The sequence below is a fragment of the Tachypleus tridentatus genome, unplaced genomic scaffold (assembly GCF_004210375.1).
Source record: "Tachypleus tridentatus isolate NWPU-2018 unplaced genomic scaffold, ASM421037v1 Hic_cluster_2, whole genome shotgun sequence".
NCBI lineage: Eukaryota > Metazoa > Arthropoda > Merostomata > Xiphosura > Limulidae > Tachypleus > Tachypleus tridentatus.
The window spans coordinates 49,155,722-49,177,476 of record NW_027467782.1 but is presented as its reverse complement, the minus strand read 5'-3'; the positions used below and the strand labels follow the sequence as shown (position 1 = coordinate 49,177,476).

Here is a 21,755-nt window from a genome sequence, read left to right as displayed (position 1 = left end):
CAGCTGATGCATCTAATAAGTATGTTGAGCAACATTCTGTAAAAGGTCATGGCATGTGCACTTTAACCTCCACCTGTGCAGATGGATTTAAAAACTCAAAGCCTTGAAAGTTTCATTCTTTGTATCTTTTCAGCTGCAACTGTATCTTCAAGAAACAAAAGTTTCTTCTTTTATACTTTTGTTACACAAATAACATCCAGTGAACAAAGAAAGGCTTCAAAGAAAATATTAGTAGTTTTATACTGTCAATCAAAACACTTCTGAAAAATTGGCTGTATTCATATTGGTATCTATTACTTTTATGTATAAGTTGAAGTATTTTAGGGTACAACTATACCAAGTTTAATTTAGAATTTGTTTCTGATGCTAATCTTGGTCACAAAAATCTGATTATTCATCTATTATTATTATTATTCATCTATTCTGGAATAACATGTTTACAATCTGAAAGTCGACATTTGTACAATCCTGGAACCGTAATTATGTTAGAAACTGTTTCACAAAATTGTCACAACAGCCAGTTTCTTTCAATGAATAAAAGGGGAACTACTTGTTCAAACAGTTCATTGAAAATATTTTTACTTACCAGTCTTGAGGTTTTCTAGGAGCTTGTCTTGAACATCTTTCTTCAGGTTACCAGTCACTGTGAGATACTGCAAAACAAAAATGTTGGGAACAAATTTGACCATGTTTTGTTCTCCGCATCCTGTAGGTAACCGGATAAGACGGCTCAAACTATCAATAATAGAACTCATGATGTCACCTGTTAAAAAATATAACAATCTATTGACTCTACAACAACAATAAAACATATTTCAAACACATTTTCAACAATTCTAAGTTTCCAAAAAAAGAACATTGTTGCACTTATAATTATTGTAAATTTAACAATATTTACTCATGTTAAAACTGTTTACATGAAACAAAAATGCCTCACACAAGATCTAAGAATATACAAGTTTCTAAAGAGAAAAACAAGAATAAAAAACGTGAGTGTTAAATAAGACAGCTAAATTATAATAGCACACAAGAAAAAATAACGAAAAACTTAAGAAGAAGCTAAATATAAACCGAACAACCACAGAGAAAAGAAATCATTTAAAAACTAACAAACCAGTAACAGTCACATGAGCACGGCCAGAGTCATTCACTGCATTATCAGATAACAGCAGTTCGTACTCCGTCATAAAGATTCGATTGGGATAATCTAGACAACAAACAGTAATTTAAGTTAAATAATAGAACTTAAAAAATTTAAAATGTTTTTCAAAACATAACTCAACACTCAAAATACTATATATAAAAAAGGAAACTAACTAATGGAGAAGCTGTAGAAATATTTCATATTAAAATATAAATAGTGTAACATTCTGTCAGTGGATATCAGAAATCATAGGTTAAAACTGATGAGTTTTATATATTTTAACCAAGGTCAGATGTGCAATATGACAAGTAATTGTTAAACTATATTCACTGTGCTTTCATAAAATAGGATATACGATAATAACCAAAACTAATTGTTATCTTCTCACAATCAAATCACATTCTTATTTCACATTATTAAAAAGATCTTGTGTAAAAATAAGGTTTTGTGTTTTAAACAAAATTTAAAAAACAATTGTTGTTAAATTCTAAGACTTTTTCAAGTTTAGGTTTAGTTTCACTAAGAATCATTCATGTTTTTTTATGCAACATTTATAAACAAGTCATGTTCTTAATTTTTTATGAATCGTCATAATGAAAATTGGTATTTTGTATTATAACAATAGTACTGAAAAATTTCTAAAAATTGTCAATTTATAAATGATTGAATTCATTTGTTTCTTATTTGGTTGTTTACCTGAAGAAGCAATATCTAATTACTTAGTGCTTACGACATTTCAGACTTTAGGGACAGTTTAATTTTTATTTTTATGTCAAAACCAAAACAAAGAACTATTTATTATGTTGCACTAATTTCTTCCACTTAATATTTACACTATTCTTTTTAATATTAAATGTTCTATTTGAGGCCATATGTGAGAACAAAATATTACATACTCCCAACAATGAAGTGATCAGTGGGTAGTAGAGTGCTACTGACTCACTGCCTTCCCTCTGGTCAGTATTTTAAAGTTAGGGATAGCAGTGGACAGCCTCACTAGATTTGACACAAATATCAAATACAAATTTATAAACCCCAAAAACATTCTACTTTACCTTGAACACATACAAATGAATTTTGTGTTTCTTCAGTCAAAATTCCCTCAGCCTGCCAATGTAAAGAAACAAAACACAGTATTTAAAACAATTTCAAAACACACATTTTGTAAATTACACACTCTTCAAATTAACTAAAATCCTGACTCGCTGGGAGTTTAATTTAGATTATCCACACGAGAACCAAGCACTGTAACTACTAAAGCACTTTGACACCCAGTTTATGAAATCCAACATTCACAAATATTAATTCAAAATTTGACAACACCTATATTTTCTCAAAACCTGAAACAGCTTGTTCTAAACATCAACACTTACTAATACAATACAATTTATAAAAAGTTCAACTCAACAAGAGACTTGTTTCAGCAGTTTGGCATAAACAACACATAGTGGTTTTGATATATATACAGAAATAAATAAACATAACACACAAAGTAATAAATAAAATATTGAAAATTACTTGTACAAGATATTTGATTATTTTTACAGTCAAAACGAGTATTAGTAAATGTAGGACAAAATTTGAAGCACGTGTCAGAGTTCAGGTACTCTACAATTAATTTACATAAGTAATAAGTATCATTAAACAAATAGTCCTAGTTTATATATTTTAATTTTATTCCTAATAGCTGAAATATTTAAAATTAACAATTCAATTTCAATGTTTTTCTGCTTCTGTTAGAACAATTCACATTTATTACAATAAATAATGCTTTCTTAACTCTTATCAACTGTTTGCTAGTGGACAAAAGGAACAACTCAGTATCACTACCTTTCTCAACTATGACAGTTAAAGACATTAATGTATCGTTCATGACAGTTAAAGACATTAATGTATGGTTCATGACAGTTAAAGACATTAATGTATGGTCTATGACAGTTAAAGACATTAATGTATGGTTCATGACAGTTAAAGACATTAATGTATGGTCTATGACAGTTAAAGACATTAATGTATGGTTCATGACAGTTAAAGACATTAATGTACTAACACTTTGGTTCTCAGTGAAACAAATGTACAAGAACTTTATAAACTACTCCGATAATTCCTTTCTAAGAAGCAACAAGAAATATGTAAAAATGTAAGAAAGTGTTATTAATATTACAATCATTTCTAATTACATAGTCCTACAAAGTTACAAGAACCTTGAACTACATTCATATACAGTACATACAATACTTGTACTACACACTGTCGTTCAACAGCAGATATATACTTGTAATACACACTTCGTTCAACAGCAGATATATACTTGTACTACACACTGTCGTTCAACAGCAGATATATACTTGTACTACACACTGTCGTTCAACAGCAAATATATACTTGTACTACACACTGTCGTTCAACAGCAGATATATACTTGTACTACACACTGTCGTTCAACAGCAGATATATACTTGTACTACACACTGTCGTTCAACAGCAGATATATACTTGTACTACACACTGTCGTTCAACAGCAGATATATACTTGTAATACACACTTCGTTCAACAGCAGATATATACTTGTACTACACACTGTCGTTCAACAGCAGATAGAAATTGTACTACACACTGTCGTTCAACAGCAGATATATACTTGTACTACACACTGTCGTTCAACAGCAGATATATACTTGTACTACACACTGTCGTTCAACAGCAGATATATACTTGTACTACACACTGTCATTCAACAGCAGATATATACTTGTACTACACACTGTCGTTCAACAGCAGATATATACTTGTACTACACACTGTCGTTCAACAGGAGATATATACTTGTACCACACACTGTCGTTCAACAGGAGATATATACTTGTACTAAACGATCATTCAACAGTAGATATATACTTGTACTACACACTGTCGTTCAACAGCAGATATATACTTGTACTACACACTGTCGTTCAACAGCAGATATATACTTGTACTACACTATCATTCAACAGTAGATATATACTTGTACTACACACTGTCGTTCAACAGCAGATATATACTTGTACTACACACTGTCGTTCAACAGCAGATATATACTTGTACTAAACTATCATTCAACAGTAGATATATACTTGTACTACACACTGTCGTTCAACAGGAGATATATACTTGTACTACACCCTGTCGTTCAACAGCAGATATATACTTGTACTAAACTATCATTCAACAGTAGATATATACTTGTACTACACACTGTCGTTCAACAGCAGATATATACTTGTACTAAACTATCATTCAACAGTAGATATATACTTGTACTACACACTGTCGTTCAACAGCAGATATATACTTGTACTACACACTGTCGTTCAACAGCAGATATATACTTGTACTACACACTGTCGTTCAACAGCAGATATATACTTGTACTACACACTGTCGTTCAACAGCAGATATATACTTGTACTACACACTGTCGTTCAACAGCAGATATATACTTGTACTACACACTGTCGTTCAACAGCAGATATATACTTGTACTACACACTGTCATTCAAGAGTAGATATATACTTGTACTACACACTGTCATTCAACAGCAGATATGTACTTGTACTAAACTATCATTCAATAACAAATATATACTTGTACTACACACAGTTGTTCAACAGTAGATATATACTTGTACTAAACTATCATTCAACAGTAGATATATACTTGTACTACACCCTGTCATTCAACAACAGATATATACTTGTACTAAACTATCATTCAACAGCAGATATATACTTGTACTACACACTGTCGTTCAACAGCAGATATATACTTGTACTAAACTATCATTCAACAGTAGATATATACTTGTACTAAACTATCATTCAACAGTAGTTATATACTTGTACTAAACTATCATTCAACAGTAGTTATATACTTGTACTAAACTATCATTCAACAGTAGATATATACTTGTACTAAACTATCATTCAACAGTAGATATATACTTGTACTACACACTGTGATTCAACAGTAGATATATACTTGTACTACACACTGTCGTTCAACAGCAGATATATACTTGTACTACACACTGTGATTCAACAGTAGATATATACTTGTACTAAACTATCATTCAACAGTAGATATATACTTGTACTACACACTGTCGTTCAACAGCAGATATATACTTGTACTACACACTGTGATTCAACAGTAGATATATACTTGCACTAAACTATCATTCAACAGTAGAGACTTGTAGAACAAATGTTAAATAAGAATGAAACAATTTAATTTTTCAAAAACCGCTGTGTGTTCTGAAGCTGTTGCTTTAGTTTATTACGTGTGAAATTAAAGGACTTACAACACACTTTCTTTTACCCAACAGGATATTACTGGGTTTTCTTTCAAACCCTTACCTCAACTAAGAGCTCTCTCTTTACTGCATCTTTAGCATCCAACTGTGCAGAGATCTCATTTCCACAAACATCACTGTCTTCCAGAGCATGCGCATACACAGTCAAGTTGACTTTTCCAATAGCATGTGGTTCAATTAACCATCTGATGGTGTCACTAGACTGACCACAAACACAGATTCTGGAGACGCTCGTGTCATTCTTCACCTCGAACGCTTCACTATACTCCAGTTGAAGCTCAATCTGGAAATGAAAACATGGAGAAAAGTATCTTAGTGATAGATGACAGTAACCAGTAAACAAAAATCACGTTGAATCAAAGATAAAACAATACCGATAACATGAAAACAATTTATACCCTGTAAATAGATATCATATACTTTTTTTACAAAGGTAATGTTTGTTTGGTATACCTAACTTCTCAGATTCTTTGTAAACATCTGTAAGGTTACTTCTATTGCATGTATATGTGTGTATGGTATTCTCAGAAGACAACTTTATAGATTTATCTTTTAAAACAAGCCTATACATTTGTCATATATTCCAACTATATTTTAATAACCTATACTTTTAATTTTAATTTGTTTCTTGGTTAGAAGGAACTGCTGGTATTAATTATAATCTTAATTAAGCCAGAAAAACTCGAAACTGAAGTCAGGTTTTTTCTCCCACATTAAAAGCTAGTTTATTAATGTGAAGAGTACAGTTATTTCAAGACAGTTGTTTCCAGCTGATAGAGTGAAACAATTAGGGTGTTTGGAACTGTGCTAGATATTTATCAAATTATTTCGTACATGTTGATTTTACATTAATCATAATATTATTACATAGGTGTGAAAGTCATTAGTAATGTAGGCCTACAACAATGTATAACAGTGTACAAATCTTCAAACTTCTAGAAAAGTTAAAAGAGGAAACAAATTAATTTATAATTAATAAAAAAAAAAAACAACTACACACTGTCTCTTACTCACTACATTAAATTTTATTTATTCAGTTATTACACAAACTGGATATTGAATAATATTTGCCAGATAACATGACAGAACCTGCCAATAAAAAAACAACAATCAATATTTCAATAATATCATATTAAATTGAATCATAGCAACATTTTAAGATACATCAGGTGTACTTTTGACTCAAATCATAAAGATAACTTCATACTTACAGGCAAACATTCACTGAGGTAATTGAAGACAGTTACAATCACAGGAACTTTCTCCCCACGGATGACAGAGTAAGGAAGCGTAAAGCTGACAAAGAATGGCTGGAATGCTTTAACAGTTACAGGGCCAGAAATACCCAGCCCTGCTTCCTCATTCAAACAAACAGCACTGCCAACCCACTCAGTAATGGTATGTGGAATGTCTTGTTTAATGTTTAACTCCCCACTCTCGCTGGAGAAATGAGAAAACAATTCACAAGTTAAATTTTGGTTCTAACATACATTGTCACTGATATTTAAATACAGGTTTAGGACTTAAAATTACCATCTAGTTCTTATGTTGTTCACTATCAGGGAGGTTATACAGTTTATTGAGGTATTTTTATGCTTCGTTACTGTACAGAACTAACCAGACAATATTGTATGAATTACATAAGAAACCCTAACAGTAGTTAATGTAATTTACTAGAATACTGATGACACTTATGCCTACATTCGTCTGTGTATTTGATACCTTATTAAGGACCTAGGAATTAACAAAATCACTGACCACTAAGTATGTTTAACCACAATTAATGACTGATAGAATCTAAAAAATAACAACAGTGGAAGTTAAAAATAAACATTAATCTATTATTCATCTCTTGTCCCCTAGTTATATCAACTTTAGGAATTTCACCCTTCATAAGTAACCCTGCATCTAGGAAAATCAAAAGAGCAAGGCTAGGTTTTCTATAGTGATGGACTGTACATATAAGGCATTTTTAGCAGTCTTTTACTCCCTACATTAAACCTTATTTATTCAGTTCTTAGCTGTCTCTTACTCACTACAATTAAACCTTATTTATTCAGTTTTTAGCTGTCTCTTACTCACTACATTAAACATTATTTATTCAGTTCTTAGCTGTCTCTTACTCACTACATTAAACATTATTTATTCAGTTCTTAGCTGTCTCTTACTCACTACAATTAAACCTTATTTATTCAGTTTTTAGCTGTCTCTTACTCACTACATTGAACATTATTTATTCAGTTTTTAGCTGTCTCTTACTCACTACAATTAAACCTTATTTATTCAGTTTTTAGCTGTCTCTTACTCTCTACATTAAACCTTATTTATTCAGTTTTTAGCTGTCTCTTACTCCCTACATTAAACCTTATTTATTCAGTTCTTAGCTGTCTCTTACTCACTACAATTAAACATTATTTATTCAGTTTTTAGCTGTCTCTTACTCCCTACATTAAACCTTATTTATTCAGTTCTTAGCTGTCTCTTACTCCCTACATTAAACCTTATTTATTCAGTTTTTAGCTGTCTGTTACTCACTACATTAAACATTATTTATTCAGTTTTTAGCTGTCTGTTACTCACTACATTAAACATTATTTATTCAGTTTTTAGCTGTCTGTTACTCACTACATTAAACATTATTTATTCAGTTTTTAGCTGTCTCTTACTCCCTACATTAAACATTATTTATTCAGTTTTTAGCTGTCTCTTACTCCCTACATTAAACCTTATTTATTCAGTTTTTAGCTGTCTCTTACTCCCTACATTAAACCTTATTTATTCAGTTTTTAGCTGTCTCTTACTCACTATAATTAAACCTTATTTATTCAGTTTTTAGCTGTCTCTTACTCACTACATTAAACCTTATTTATTCAGTTTTTAGCTGTCTCTTACTCCCTACATTAAACCTTATTTATTCAGTTTTTAGCTGTCTCTTACTCACTACAATTAAACCTTATTTATTCAGTTTTTAGCTGTCTCTTACTACATTAAACCTTATTTATTCAGTTTTTAGCTGTCTCTTACTCACTACAATTAAACCTTATTTATTCAGTTTTTAGCTGTCTCTTACTCCCTACATTAAACATTATTTATTCAGTTTTTAGCTGTCTCTTACTCACTACAATAAATCTTATTTATTCTGTTCAACCTACTAACTGTTTACAGTACTCTGTTTCAAAACAAAATTTAGGAAATGACAAATATTTCTTTAAGCCTAAAAGTAGATGCTATTTAGTAATTTATTTAAAATGTCAGTCAAATTGATTGAGTACATCCACTGTATGAAGGGATATCACTGACAACCTTCAGGCCTGTAAACGACTAACACCTGATGAAGGAAGGTCAGGTTACTCAGCTTTCATTACCATGTAACACTGTAGAGATATTAATATTTGATGAGAAAGAAAAGATTCATGTTGGAAGATTATACTAATACATAAAATTGTAGAGATAATAATACTTGATGAAAGTTCTTTGGTATTTTATAGTGCAAAGCAACCAAGCTAACAATGTGCCAAACGACCATTAAAAATTTGAAAGTAAAGTAAAATTATAAAAATTCATAAAAAGGAATAAAAAATAAACAATTAGAAACTTAAATTTTTAAATCCAATTTTTATATCTAGTTTACAAAGAGAGAAACTACAGTAATACAATTTGTAAAGGACTTTCTGCAGCATAATTTTAATTATCATAACTTGCCAGGATGACCAACACATAAGTTCAAACAGCAGCATTAGTCACCTGAAGTTGGCTTTTCCAGTACTGGTTTCAAATTATTTGACGTGCAGCCATTTTCTACCTTCAGTATTGAACTAATTTTACTTTAATTCATAAAATGAATCCGTTAAAAAAATTCTAATTTATGAATTAAAAACTTAAATAGTGTTAAAAAGACCAATGGTCTTTAAAAAACTAAATACCTTTGTAAGGTGGACAGTGTCACGATCGCTAATGACATTGTCCAATGTTGCAAATAAACCTTGGGAAAAAAAAATGTTTAAAATGGTGCCGTCGTTGAGAGTTGTAACGACAGCAAGACAGTAAAATGTGAGTTATTGTGACCTGAGTGCGCAACCGTCGAGCCATAACAAACCATGGCAGAGCCCACAGAATCATCTGATTTCAAACCATCTATATAAATGGGAATGGAGGGATAGTTTGAGAAATGTTCAGCAAATAAAAGACAGTACTTCCAATGTACTACTCAGATGACTTAAAGAAATATTACATTTGGGAATGATAATAAGCCATGGTGGGATGGGCTGACCAGGGTATACAGCAATGTTATCCAGGGACAAACCCAATTCATCCAACTGTGCCTGAATATGAAGACCAAAAGCAACAATGGCAGATCATCCACAGAGGAAGGAAAACACAACAACAGGTGGGATGCTTTGGTAAGGAAGAAAGGTTCAAAGAATACAGTAAAGACAATTGCAAATGGTGAAGGTGTAGAGGATATTCATGAAACTCTGTGTATAAGCTCTGGACTGGTAAAGTGCAGAAAGCCCTGGAGGAGAGCTGAAGTCCCTGATGATGAATGGGGTCCAGCATCTTCAAGGTAGAGCTCCTAGCACAGCCATGGACCAAGACCCATAGTATAGTTTCAAATGAATACAAGCACGAAATATCTTTAACACAGAGCATAGATGCAATCCCCAAGTGGTGGAAGAGAGGGCACAGAGGATGTTCAGTGCTCTTGTACATTTGACTCATAGCTACTTCATGTGTGGTATAAAGATCAGCTTACAGTCAAAGATAAGCTCCAAGAATTTTGTTTCAGAGACCACTGGAAGCAGAAATTCACCAAAGCTGTGTTCAGGATTGGGGTGAATATCCTGTTGGGGTCATGCCAGTGGTTAAAACTGTTTGCTGTGGTCCACTTCAGTAAACAACTGAGAGCAGTCTGTAACTGCCACTCAATAAACCTCATATTTGATGACCAACATGAGATGTGGAAGTCATCGACATAGAGCCCATTTGTAACAATAAGAGGGTGTTGTTTAGTGATGGAATTAATCTTTATATTGAAAAGTGTGACACTCATAACAATGCCCTGAGGGATTCCAAGTTCCTGTATGAAAGAACGGGAAAGTGTCGAACCCACAAGAACTTGGAATCATCTGCCCATTGAAACATTTTTAATAAAAATGGGCAATTGGTAAAGTAACCCACATAAGTGGAGGTCTCACAAAACGCCATACCTCCACGTAGTATTATATGCCTTTTCAATGTCAAAGAATATTGATACAAGATGTCATTTTAGAAAGGCTTCTCTGATTGATGTCAAATGTCCATAGTGGAGAGCTGTGTCCTCAGAACCCACACTGGGTGAGCGAGAGGAACCAAACAAGATGAACATTAACCATTCTCTCTGAGACAGCTCCTCAAAACTACTGGACAGTAGTTCAAAGGAATCTTGGGATTATTGTCCCATATGTCTTTGGAACTGGTGGTAGAAGAGATGGTGATTGTGAATTTAATCCAAGATTCCTTCTGGATTCGACATCTCACCTACTGAGCACGTGCACTGGAGCTGCTGGAAAGTGATGAGGTTCGAGAATGTGAGATACTAATGAAAAGTATCCCAGGCACATTTTTGAATCTTCTGTGCCATGTGGCAGGCAGGATTCTACCACGGAAGAGGAAATCATGGAAAGCATGTCGAGGTTTTAGGAATACATTGACTGTATAATACAGTCAGTTACTGCTGCCACACAGTCATCTACTGATGGGTTAGAGACGATGGCAGGATCAAGTTCTGCGAGAGCAGTGAAAGGTGGCCAGCTTCTGCCAAGTGAAGTCTATCGATCTCTATGAATCCTGACCTGGGTCGATTGAGCAGGTCTATGTTGTTGGAAGAAGACTGCAGTGACTGAGAGTGTGAACAAATTATTGTTTTACCTCTCAAGCTGTAGAAGATGATGTACCTAAGGAAATGGCTGTACCCAGAACCAAATGAATTGGATATGGGGGTTTGATGGAATTAATGATAGGGACAGAAAAGGGTGTTGACATTGATTCATCAACTTTCTTAATCACAGAAGTCAAAAGACATTTCATATGGGTTGAGAGTGATTATTTCAGAGGCATGAAGAAATCTGTCTGCACTCCCCCTGTAGTAGTGGAATGAAGTGCATATGTCCGAGATGAAGTGGTGGACAGCAACTTTAAACAAGGTAAGTAACGTTTTGATTCATTTTCAAACACTGGACCTCTTTTTCTTACAACCACTTTGGGCAAGAACAAAGCAGGATGGGTACGACCCATTACAATTAACGCAACGAGGGTCTGTTTCACACTCATAGGCGTCGTGGTTCTTACCACCACAAAAAGCACACATCGAGGAACCATGGCATGATGTCTTAGAGTCACTGAACTGCTGACACTGGAAACATCTGAGAGGGTTCAGAATATATGGCCGTACCTACCAATTAAGATAACCTACCTTGACGAAGGCAGGTGGACATGGTGATGTAAATGTTAAAATTAGGGCATTGGTAGGTATCATAATGCCATCTTTGTGAGGGGATATATGCCTCACTATAGAAACTCCTTGGGTGGAGAAACCAGCAAGGAGATGTTTTTCAAATCCCTCTAAACAATAACTCCTGGTGACGAATTCAAAGAAGCATTAGTTATAACCACTATAGATACATTCCCAATCACCTTTCAATGAAAAGAGGAATTCACTGTGTTTAGCAGTGGATGTTTCCACCAATATGTCATCAGATCAAAGCTTCTTTACTGACTTTGGAGAGCCAGTAAGTCCGTCTAGTCCCTTCTGAATGAAAAAGAGAGAAATTTGCCCTAAAGGTGTGTATGAAAGAAAATGAGGTGCAACGGGTGTTACAGATACTGAAGATTGCTGCTCAGAATCTTCAAGAGTTGTTTACTCAACTGTGGACTGTTTTTTTCACTATTTCATTTAAATTTTTATTTGGGGGTTTCATAATAAAGGTCAACCAAGTACTGGTGTTGGATGTTCTCAACTAGTGTTATGGACATTGTATCTGATGCTGACATTTGGGTATAGAGCTCACAAAACCTTGGAGTTGCTGCAGTGTCCTTGTTTGGCACTGTAGTGTGTCCCCTCATAGAACTCCATGGTGAATGAGATCAGTGGGCAAGCCAATTGACCCTGGGGGACCACCTCAAGGCTAACCCTCTACAGAAATTCAAGGCCAAAGGCCCTCAACCACCAGGATCCTCTCCTCCCCATCATAGGTCGCCACGCACAGCAAACACGTGGGTGAATGTTTAGACCCCACAGAAGGTAAACTGAAAGAACAGAACCTTCTCTGGAAGGTCCCCTCATCATGCTCATTACAAGTCATGATCGATATGTAAAAGTGTAAAATATTAATATACCATGAAATAATATTTAAATTATAGTAATGTAACAGATAAAGTTTATATGATTTTATTTCTCTGCTGAATTTCCTTACCCTACAGTCTCCAGATTCCAGATCCATGTTTCTGGAAAGAAGCTTCTAATTTCCAAGTCAGGCTCTTGTTTACTTGTTCCATCTTCTCTCTGGAACTCTGTTGTGCTAACTGGTTCTTTAGTTTGATCTTGTGCTGCACCATCAAGAGCTACTTCTCAATATTTAATAGAATTAAAATATAAGCAACACTCATGCTTGTTCAAACAAACAAAATCATTTGGTTACAGAAAATTCAAAATAAATTAATATTTACACAAGATCAGAAACAAAACTTGCAATATTTCTTATAATGAGTAAAAAATATACAATTTCAACTTCAAATCACTTGATTTTACTTCACCACAAACATGTTTTTCTATATGAAAATAAATTTACAGCAAGTATTACATCATTTTACCACACATTTTTACACAATTTTTCACAGGTATATTACAATTAAATCAGAAATCTAACAAATCCTGCCACCACATTAAAGCTTACATTAATTACAGAGTTTTGATAAAGTACAGTAATGCAAACAAGGTTTAACTTGGTCTGTAACTTTACAATATTCCTGGGATATCTAACATTATAAATGTCACACAAAATTTAACCTGCTGACTGCCAAGTATTTCAGCTGCTACAATACAACTCTAATGCTTCTTCATTTTGTAACCTTTTTTGTGACGCCATTTTGGATCGAAAGTGAAACAATTTGTAAGTGGGTCAAATGTATGTATGGTGCTGACATCTAGCGTTGAAAATAAATATTATTGAGAAAGAATTTACTCCTCCGTGGCACTGTGCTACCGATCGGCTGGAACGAGTTATCTCGTCTACGGCACTGAACAGGTTAAAGACCCTTTAATTGTTAATTACATTAATATTTACATGTAATACACAATCGTATTTATTTCAACAGATGAGTTGTAAGTGATTACCCCAAATCAACTAGAGTTATGTGACTTTTCTCTACAAGTTTTGTGAGAATCACATTAAAAGAAAAACTTTCATAAGCACTTGGAAGTTACTGATGCTTTATGGTCACATTTTCAAATAATAATTACACATGATATATTACAGTAAAAATAATTACTTTTAGTTGTTAAGCTTGTAGGACAATCACCACATACCACGAACAAACTTCATGTGAAATAACACAACACCAGAACCTACCAGGAGCACAGAGGTTGTTGTTACTACGCTGATAATATTCTCCCGGCTTGCAGGGTCTGGTTTCAAGAGTAAGGTCAGAGATAACTACTAGACCCGCCTCCTGAGAATGTAAACAAATAATGATCAAGTGTACCACAGAACATACAACATAAACTATGATCAAGTGTACCACAGAACATACAAAACATTTTCCATTGCTAAAAATTAAGTTAAATTTCACCTTTCTATTTTTTCATCCCAAAAACAAAACACAAATAGAATGTTTTATTGTAACTATCCACATTTTATAACACGTACAAAACACAAATAGAATGTTTTATTGTAACTATCCACATTTTATAACACGTACAAAATACAATCATCTGAGGGATAATGGAAACACCCAATAAGTCACACAGTGCCTCAGCTCCAAGTCTCAAGAGTTATGTATCACATTATACACTGTAGTTGAAGAAAAACATTTTGATGTTCTGATAAACAAAAATTGCTCAAGTTACCTAAACAGTGTATTGTAGCCAGCAGTAGGGATATTAGGATTTTAAGTTGCATCTGCAGATACAATGAATACAAGATAACAGATATTTTTTTTAATGTATAGATCACTTGTAAGGTCACATTTAGAGTGCTATGTACAGTTTTGGGATATCTTCCTCAAAAAAAGACGTTGAATGGTTCGAAAATGTTCAGAGAAAAGCCACTAAGATGACAACAGTGACGATTGTCTTAGGAGGGGAGACTAAAATATCTGAACTTATATCTCTGGAGAGGGGGTTCAGAGGGGATTGGATTGAGGTGTTAATGATTATTAAGGGTATTAATAATATAGATCCATCAAACGTTTGTGTGGTTAGCTGTGAAAACAACAGGGCATCACATAATGTAACATGAATATTACGTGTGCACACATTACACGATCACGTAATGTAACTTGAATATTATGTTTACACACGATCACGTATCGTAACGTGAATATTACGTATGCACACATTACACGATCGCGTATCGTAACGTGAATATTACGTGTGCACACATTACACGATCGCGTAATGTAACGTGAATATTATGTGTGCACACATTACACGATCGCGTAATGTAACGTGAATATTACGTGTGCACACACTACACGATCGCGTAATGTAACGTGAATATTACATGTACACACATTACACGTTCACGTAATGTAACGTGAATATTACGTGTATGCACATTACATGTTCACGTAATGTAACGTGAATATTACATGTATGCACATTACAAAATCACATAATGCAATGTGAATATTACGTGTATGCACATTACACAATCACGTAATGTAATGTGAATATTACATGTAAACACATTACTCCAGCAAGTGAGTCATACAGTATTTTTATATTCCCTTTAAAACAGAGCAGTAAGCCTTATTTTATATATTCCCTTTAAAACAGAGCAGTAAGCCTTATTTTATATATTCCCTTTAAAACAGAGCAGTAAGCCTTATTTTATATATTCCCTTTAAAACAGAGCAGTAAGCCTTATTTTAATGTTGACAACAGTTTATCAATGTATTATTGTGCAATATTAGTTGTTTAGATGACCATAGATCCATATTAGATCATACAGTCTTAGTAATATTCATAGCATGAGTTTCTTGTAGGTTAAACCACAGTTTCAAAAATTTTCATTGGCCATGCTTCTCCCAGGTATTATTTTAACACATATGCCAAGTGTTTGGAATCACAAATCTTGTTCCTGAGGAAATGATATAATGTGCCTATCAGTAGTCAGGATACCATCTATTTAACGTAGATTTCTAAGAATACTGGCCAAGATGCAGCCCACATTTATAAGGGTTCATAAACATACTTTCTGTTGAGATAAAGTGTCACGTCGTGCACTCTATTACACTTTGACTTCTAGAATGTTTGTCGCATCGCATTTCCATCCTGAGATTTATCAATCTACTGCTGAAAAAAGTATGAATGCCTGTATTTTTAAAGAAATTATTGCAGCGTGGCACTACCTGATTGGTTGGCTAACAGCCAATCACAGTGTATATTATCAACATTTCACTATATTCTGACACAATTCATTTGCTTACAATAAAAAGAGAGTAATCCAATAATATTTGGATTTTAATAACCATTCCTATAATTATAATAATTTACAATTCTAAGAAGTTCAACATGAACAGTTATGGTGAGTTTACCTCAAAGGCTTGGATAGCATCTACATATTCAGAAGGAGAGAGTTTCTGATACGATCCTGACAACCTTCTTTCACCAACAGTTTCGCCTACAGAAGTAAACTATCTTCTATCAGTGGACAGAAGATGTTCTGTCAACTTCTAACAATTTCACAAAAATACAACAAAGTAGCAAAGTTCAAAATCACAAAAGTCTAAAGCTAATTATAATAACTTAGTAACACACAAAATCAGCAGAGCTAACCATCCATGTTCAATTTTTTCTTTTTATTTGGATATTTATGACTCCATCAAGTTAAGAACTTGTTCTACAAAACCAACAAAATAATGGTATTAATTTTGTCAAGAAGCATGTTTAAACATTTGTAAGTCACAAATCACCTTTATTAATAGTATTAATTTTGTCAAGAAGCATGTTTAAACATTTGTAAGTCACAGATCACCTTTATTAATAGTATTAATTTTGTCAAGAAGCATGTTTAAACATTTGTAAGTCACAGATCACCTTTATTAATGGTATTAATTTTGTCAAGAAGCATGTTTAAACATTTGTAAGTCACAAATCACCTTTATTAATAGTATTAATTTTGTCAAGAAGCATGTTTAAACATTTGTAAGTCACAGATCACCTTTATTAATAGTATTAATTTTGTCAAGAAGCATGTTTAAACATTTGTAAGTCACAGATCACCTTTATTAATGGTATTAATTTTGTCAAGAAGTATGTTTAGACATTTGTAAGTCACAGATCACCTTTATTAATAGTATTAATTTTGTCAAGAAGCATGTTTAAACATTTGTAAGTCACAGATCACCTTTATTAATGGTATTAATTTTGTCAAGAAGCATGTTTAAACATTTGTAAGTCACAAATCACCTTTATTAATAGTATTAATTTTGTCAAGAAGCATGTTTAAACATTTGTAAGTCACAGATCACCTTTATTAATGGTATTCATTTTGTCAAGAAGCATGTTTAAACATTTGTAAGTCACATATCACCTTTATTAATGGTATTAATTTTGTCAAGAAGCATGTTTAGACATTTGTAAGTCACAGATCACCTTTATTAATGGTATTCATTTTGTCAAGAAGCATGTTTAAACATTTGTAAGTCACAGATCACCTTTATTAATGGTATTAATTTTCTCAAGAAGCATGTTTAAACATTTGTAAGTCACAGATCACCTTTATTAATAGTATTAATTTTGTCAAGAAGCATGTTTAAACATTTGTAAGTCACAAATCACCTTTATTAATGATATTAATTTTGTCAAGAAGTATGTTTAGACATTTGTAAGTCACAGATCACCTTTATTAATAGTATTAATTTTGTCAAGAAGCATGTTTAAACATTTGTAAGTCACAGATCACCTTTATTCTTTCCTATATTTTGACAATACGTGTATCCTGAAGTGGTCTGCCGAGGGTAATGGTAGCCAGAAATGTCGTACGACTTTAAAGTACTGAATATCTGCAAGATGGAGAAACAGTAGTACATAAAATACCTGACTTTATACGTAATGTTTCCTGGCCAAAAGGCCCAAACAACAGATAGATTACATAACTCATAAAGAGGAAATTATATGTCACAGAATGGCTTCATAATTTATTAAACATACTTTATTATCTTAACAATGTGGAAAATATAAAAGTAATGGCTTTGATGAGAACAATGACCCATCTAAAACAATTGTAAATATACAGTTGAACCTTTTAATGTCACGTTATACACACTACCTACCTACGTCTGGATATAGACAAACTTTTGAACACACAGAAAAACTGAAGATACATGGGTATCCTTCTAATAATCAGCACCTCTAATACACACTGTCAGCATGTTTAATGGTTTATCATAACAAAGACACTTTATTATATATCAAGTTTATATAACAATAATGCACACACAACACCAAACAGTGTTGTTAATAGATCAAAATGATGAAAACTGATGATAAAGAACTCGTATCATTAGCTAAGAAACAAACATATAACCCCAATCACCTGTTCTTCACTGAGTTGTTTATCTTTTTTCAGCAAGTGGACACTTTTATCTACAGCACCAACTCCACAAAGTGACAGTGGACTGGCCGTTAGCTTGACTGCTGTTGAGCTCCCTGGACTGACTGTTGTTTTTTGAAACTCGAGACCAACCTGGTTCAAAGTTTGTAAACAGAGAAATGGCTTAAAAATATTATTACTTGTACTTGTAGATGCATTAAAATACATACACATAAGGTTTTGAGGCTGACTGCTGTAATCAAATTTAACTTTTTGTCTAACTTTTAAACTGCAGATTACAACAGAATCACTTCTTGTTTCTTATAGTTGGAAATTCTGAAAAAAAAGAAGTGAAAGTAACACCACAACATGTGAAACCAAACTAATTTGAACTACTGTTGAACAGAATGACAACACCACAACATGTGAAACCAAACTGAATTAAACTACTGTTGAACAGAATCACAACACCACAACATGTGAAACCAATCTGAATTAAACTACTGTTGAACAGAATCATAACAGCACAACATGTGAAACCAAACTAAATTAAACTACTGTTAAACAGAATGACAACACCACAACATGTGAAACCAAACTAAATTAAACTACTGTTAAACAGAATGACAACACCACAACATGTGAAACCAAAATAAATTAAACTACTGTTGAACAGAATGACAACACCACAACATGTGAAACCAAACTGAATTAAACTACTGTTGAACAGAATCACAACACCACAACATGTGAAACCAAACTGAATTAAACTACTTTTGAACAGAATCATAACACCACAACATGTGAAACCAAACTAAATTAAACTACTGTTAAACAGAATGACAACACCACAACATGTGAAACCAAAATAAATTAAACTACTGTTGAACAGAATGACAACACCACAACATGTGAAACCAAACTGAATTAAACTACTGTTGAACAGAATGACAACACCACAACATGTGAAACCAAACTGAATTAAACTACTGTTGAACAGAATGACAACACCACAACATGTGAAACCAAAATGAATTAAACTACTGTTGAACAGAATGACAACACCACAACATGTGAAACCAAACTGAATTAAACTACTGTTGAACAGAATGACAACACCACAACATGTGAAACCAAACTGAATTAAACTACTGTTGAACAGAATGACAACACCACAACATGTGAAACCAAACTAAATTAAACTACTGTTAAACAGAATGACAACACCACAACATGTGAAACCAAACTGAATTAAACTACTGTTGAACAGAATGACAACACCACAACATGTGAAACCAAACTGAATTAAACTACTGTTGAACAGAATGACAACACCACAACATGTGAAACCAAACTGAATTAAACTACTGTTGAACAGAATGACAACACCACAACATGTGAAACCAAACTAAATTAAACTACTGTTAAACAGAATGACAACACCACAACATGAATGAAACCAAATTGATGTGAAAACCAAAATTAAACTACTGTTGAACAGAATGACAACACCACAACATGTGAAACCAAACTGAATTAAACTACTGTTGAACAGAATGACAACACCACAACATGTGAAACCAAACTAAATTAAACTACTGTTGAACAGAATGACAACACCACAACATGTGAAACCAAACTGAATTAAACTACTGTTGAACAGAATGACAACAACCACAACATGTGAAACCAAACTGAATTAAACTACTGTTGAACAGAATGACAACACCACAACATGTGAAACCAAACTGAATTAAACTACTGTTGAACAGAATCACAACACCACACAACATGTGAAACCAAACTAAATTAAACTACTGTTAAACAGAATGACAACACCACAACATGTGAAACCAAACTGAATTAAACTACTGTTGAACAGAATGACAACACCACAACATGTGAAACCAAACTGAATTAAACTACTGTTGAACAGAATGACAACACCACAACATGTGAAACCAAACTGAATTAAACTACTGTTGAACAGAATGACAACACCACAACATGTGAAACCAAACTGAATTAAACTACTGTTGAACAGAATGACAACACCACAACATGTGAAACCAAACTGAATTAAACTACTGTTGAACAGAATGACAACACCACAACATGTGAAACCAAACTGAAACCAAACTGAATTAAACTACTGTTGAACAGAATGACAACACCACAACATGTGAAACCAAACTGAATTAAACTACTGTTGAACAGAATGACAACACCACAACATGTGAAACCAAACTGAATTAAACTACTGTTGAACAGAATGACAACACCACAACATGTGAAACCAAACTGAATTAAACTACTGTTGAACAGAATGACAACACCACAACATGTGAAACCAAACTGAATTAAACTACTGTTGAACAGAATGACAACACCACAACATGTGAAACCAAACTGAATTAAACTACTGTTGAACAGAATGACAACACCACAACATGTGAAACCAAACTGAATTAAACTACTGTTGAACAGAATGACAACACCACAACATGTGAAACCAAACTGAATTAAACTACTGTTGAACAGAATGACAACACCACAACATGTGAAACCAAACTGAATTAAACTACTGTTGAACAGAATGACAACACCACAACATGTGAAACCAAACTGAATTAAACTACTGTTGAACAGAATGACAACACCACAACATGTGAAACCAAACTGAATTAAACTACTGTTGAACAGAATGACAACACCACAACATGTGAAACCAAACTGAATTAAACTACTGTTGAACAGAATGACAACACCACAACATGTGAAACCAAACTGAATTAAACTACTGTTGAACAGAATGACAACACCACAACATGTGAAACCAAACTGAATTAAACTACTGTTGAACAGAATGACAACACCACAACATGTGAAACCAAACTGAATTAAACTACTGTTGAACAGAATGACAACACCACAACATGTGAAACCAAACTGAATTAAACTACTGTTGAACAGAATGACACAACACCACAACATGTGAAACCAAACTGAATTAAACTACTGTTGAACAGAATGACAACACCACAACATGTGAAACCAAACTGAATTAAACTACTGTTGAACAGAATGACAACACCACAACATGTGAAACCAAACTGAATTAAACTACTGTTGAACAGAATGACAACACCACAACATGTGAAACCAAACTGAATTAAACTACTGTTGAACAGAATGACAACACCACAACATGTGAAACCAAACTGAATTAAACTACTGTTGAACAGAATGACAACACACAACATGTGAAACCAAACTGAATTAAACTACTGTTGAACAGAATGACAACACCACAACATGTGAAACCAAACTGAATTAAACTACTGTTGAACAGAATGACAACACCACAACATGTGAAACCAAACTGAATTAAACTACTGTTGAACAGAATGACAACACCACAACATGTGAAACCAAACTGAATTAAACTACTGTTGAACAGA

At 33.3% G+C, this 21,755-nt stretch overlaps 1 protein-coding gene across 1 annotated transcript in view; it reads right to left on the bottom strand.

Moving 5' to 3' along the window:
- Positions 1–21,755, bottom strand: part of LOC143242579 (alpha-2-macroglobulin-like protein 1) — an 85,005-nt gene that overhangs the window by 12,871 nt on the left and 50,379 nt on the right. The window contains 10 exon segments of the mRNA XM_076486044.1: positions 587–763; positions 1,115–1,207; positions 2,200–2,251; positions 5,544–5,783; positions 6,712–6,940; positions 12,952–13,105; positions 14,107–14,206; positions 16,295–16,380; positions 17,665–17,764; positions 18,298–18,447. Of these exon segments, the coding sequence (XP_076342159.1) occupies positions 587–763; positions 1,115–1,207; positions 2,200–2,251; positions 5,544–5,783; positions 6,712–6,940; positions 12,952–13,105; positions 14,107–14,206; positions 16,295–16,380; positions 17,665–17,764; positions 18,298–18,447 (1,381 nt within the window).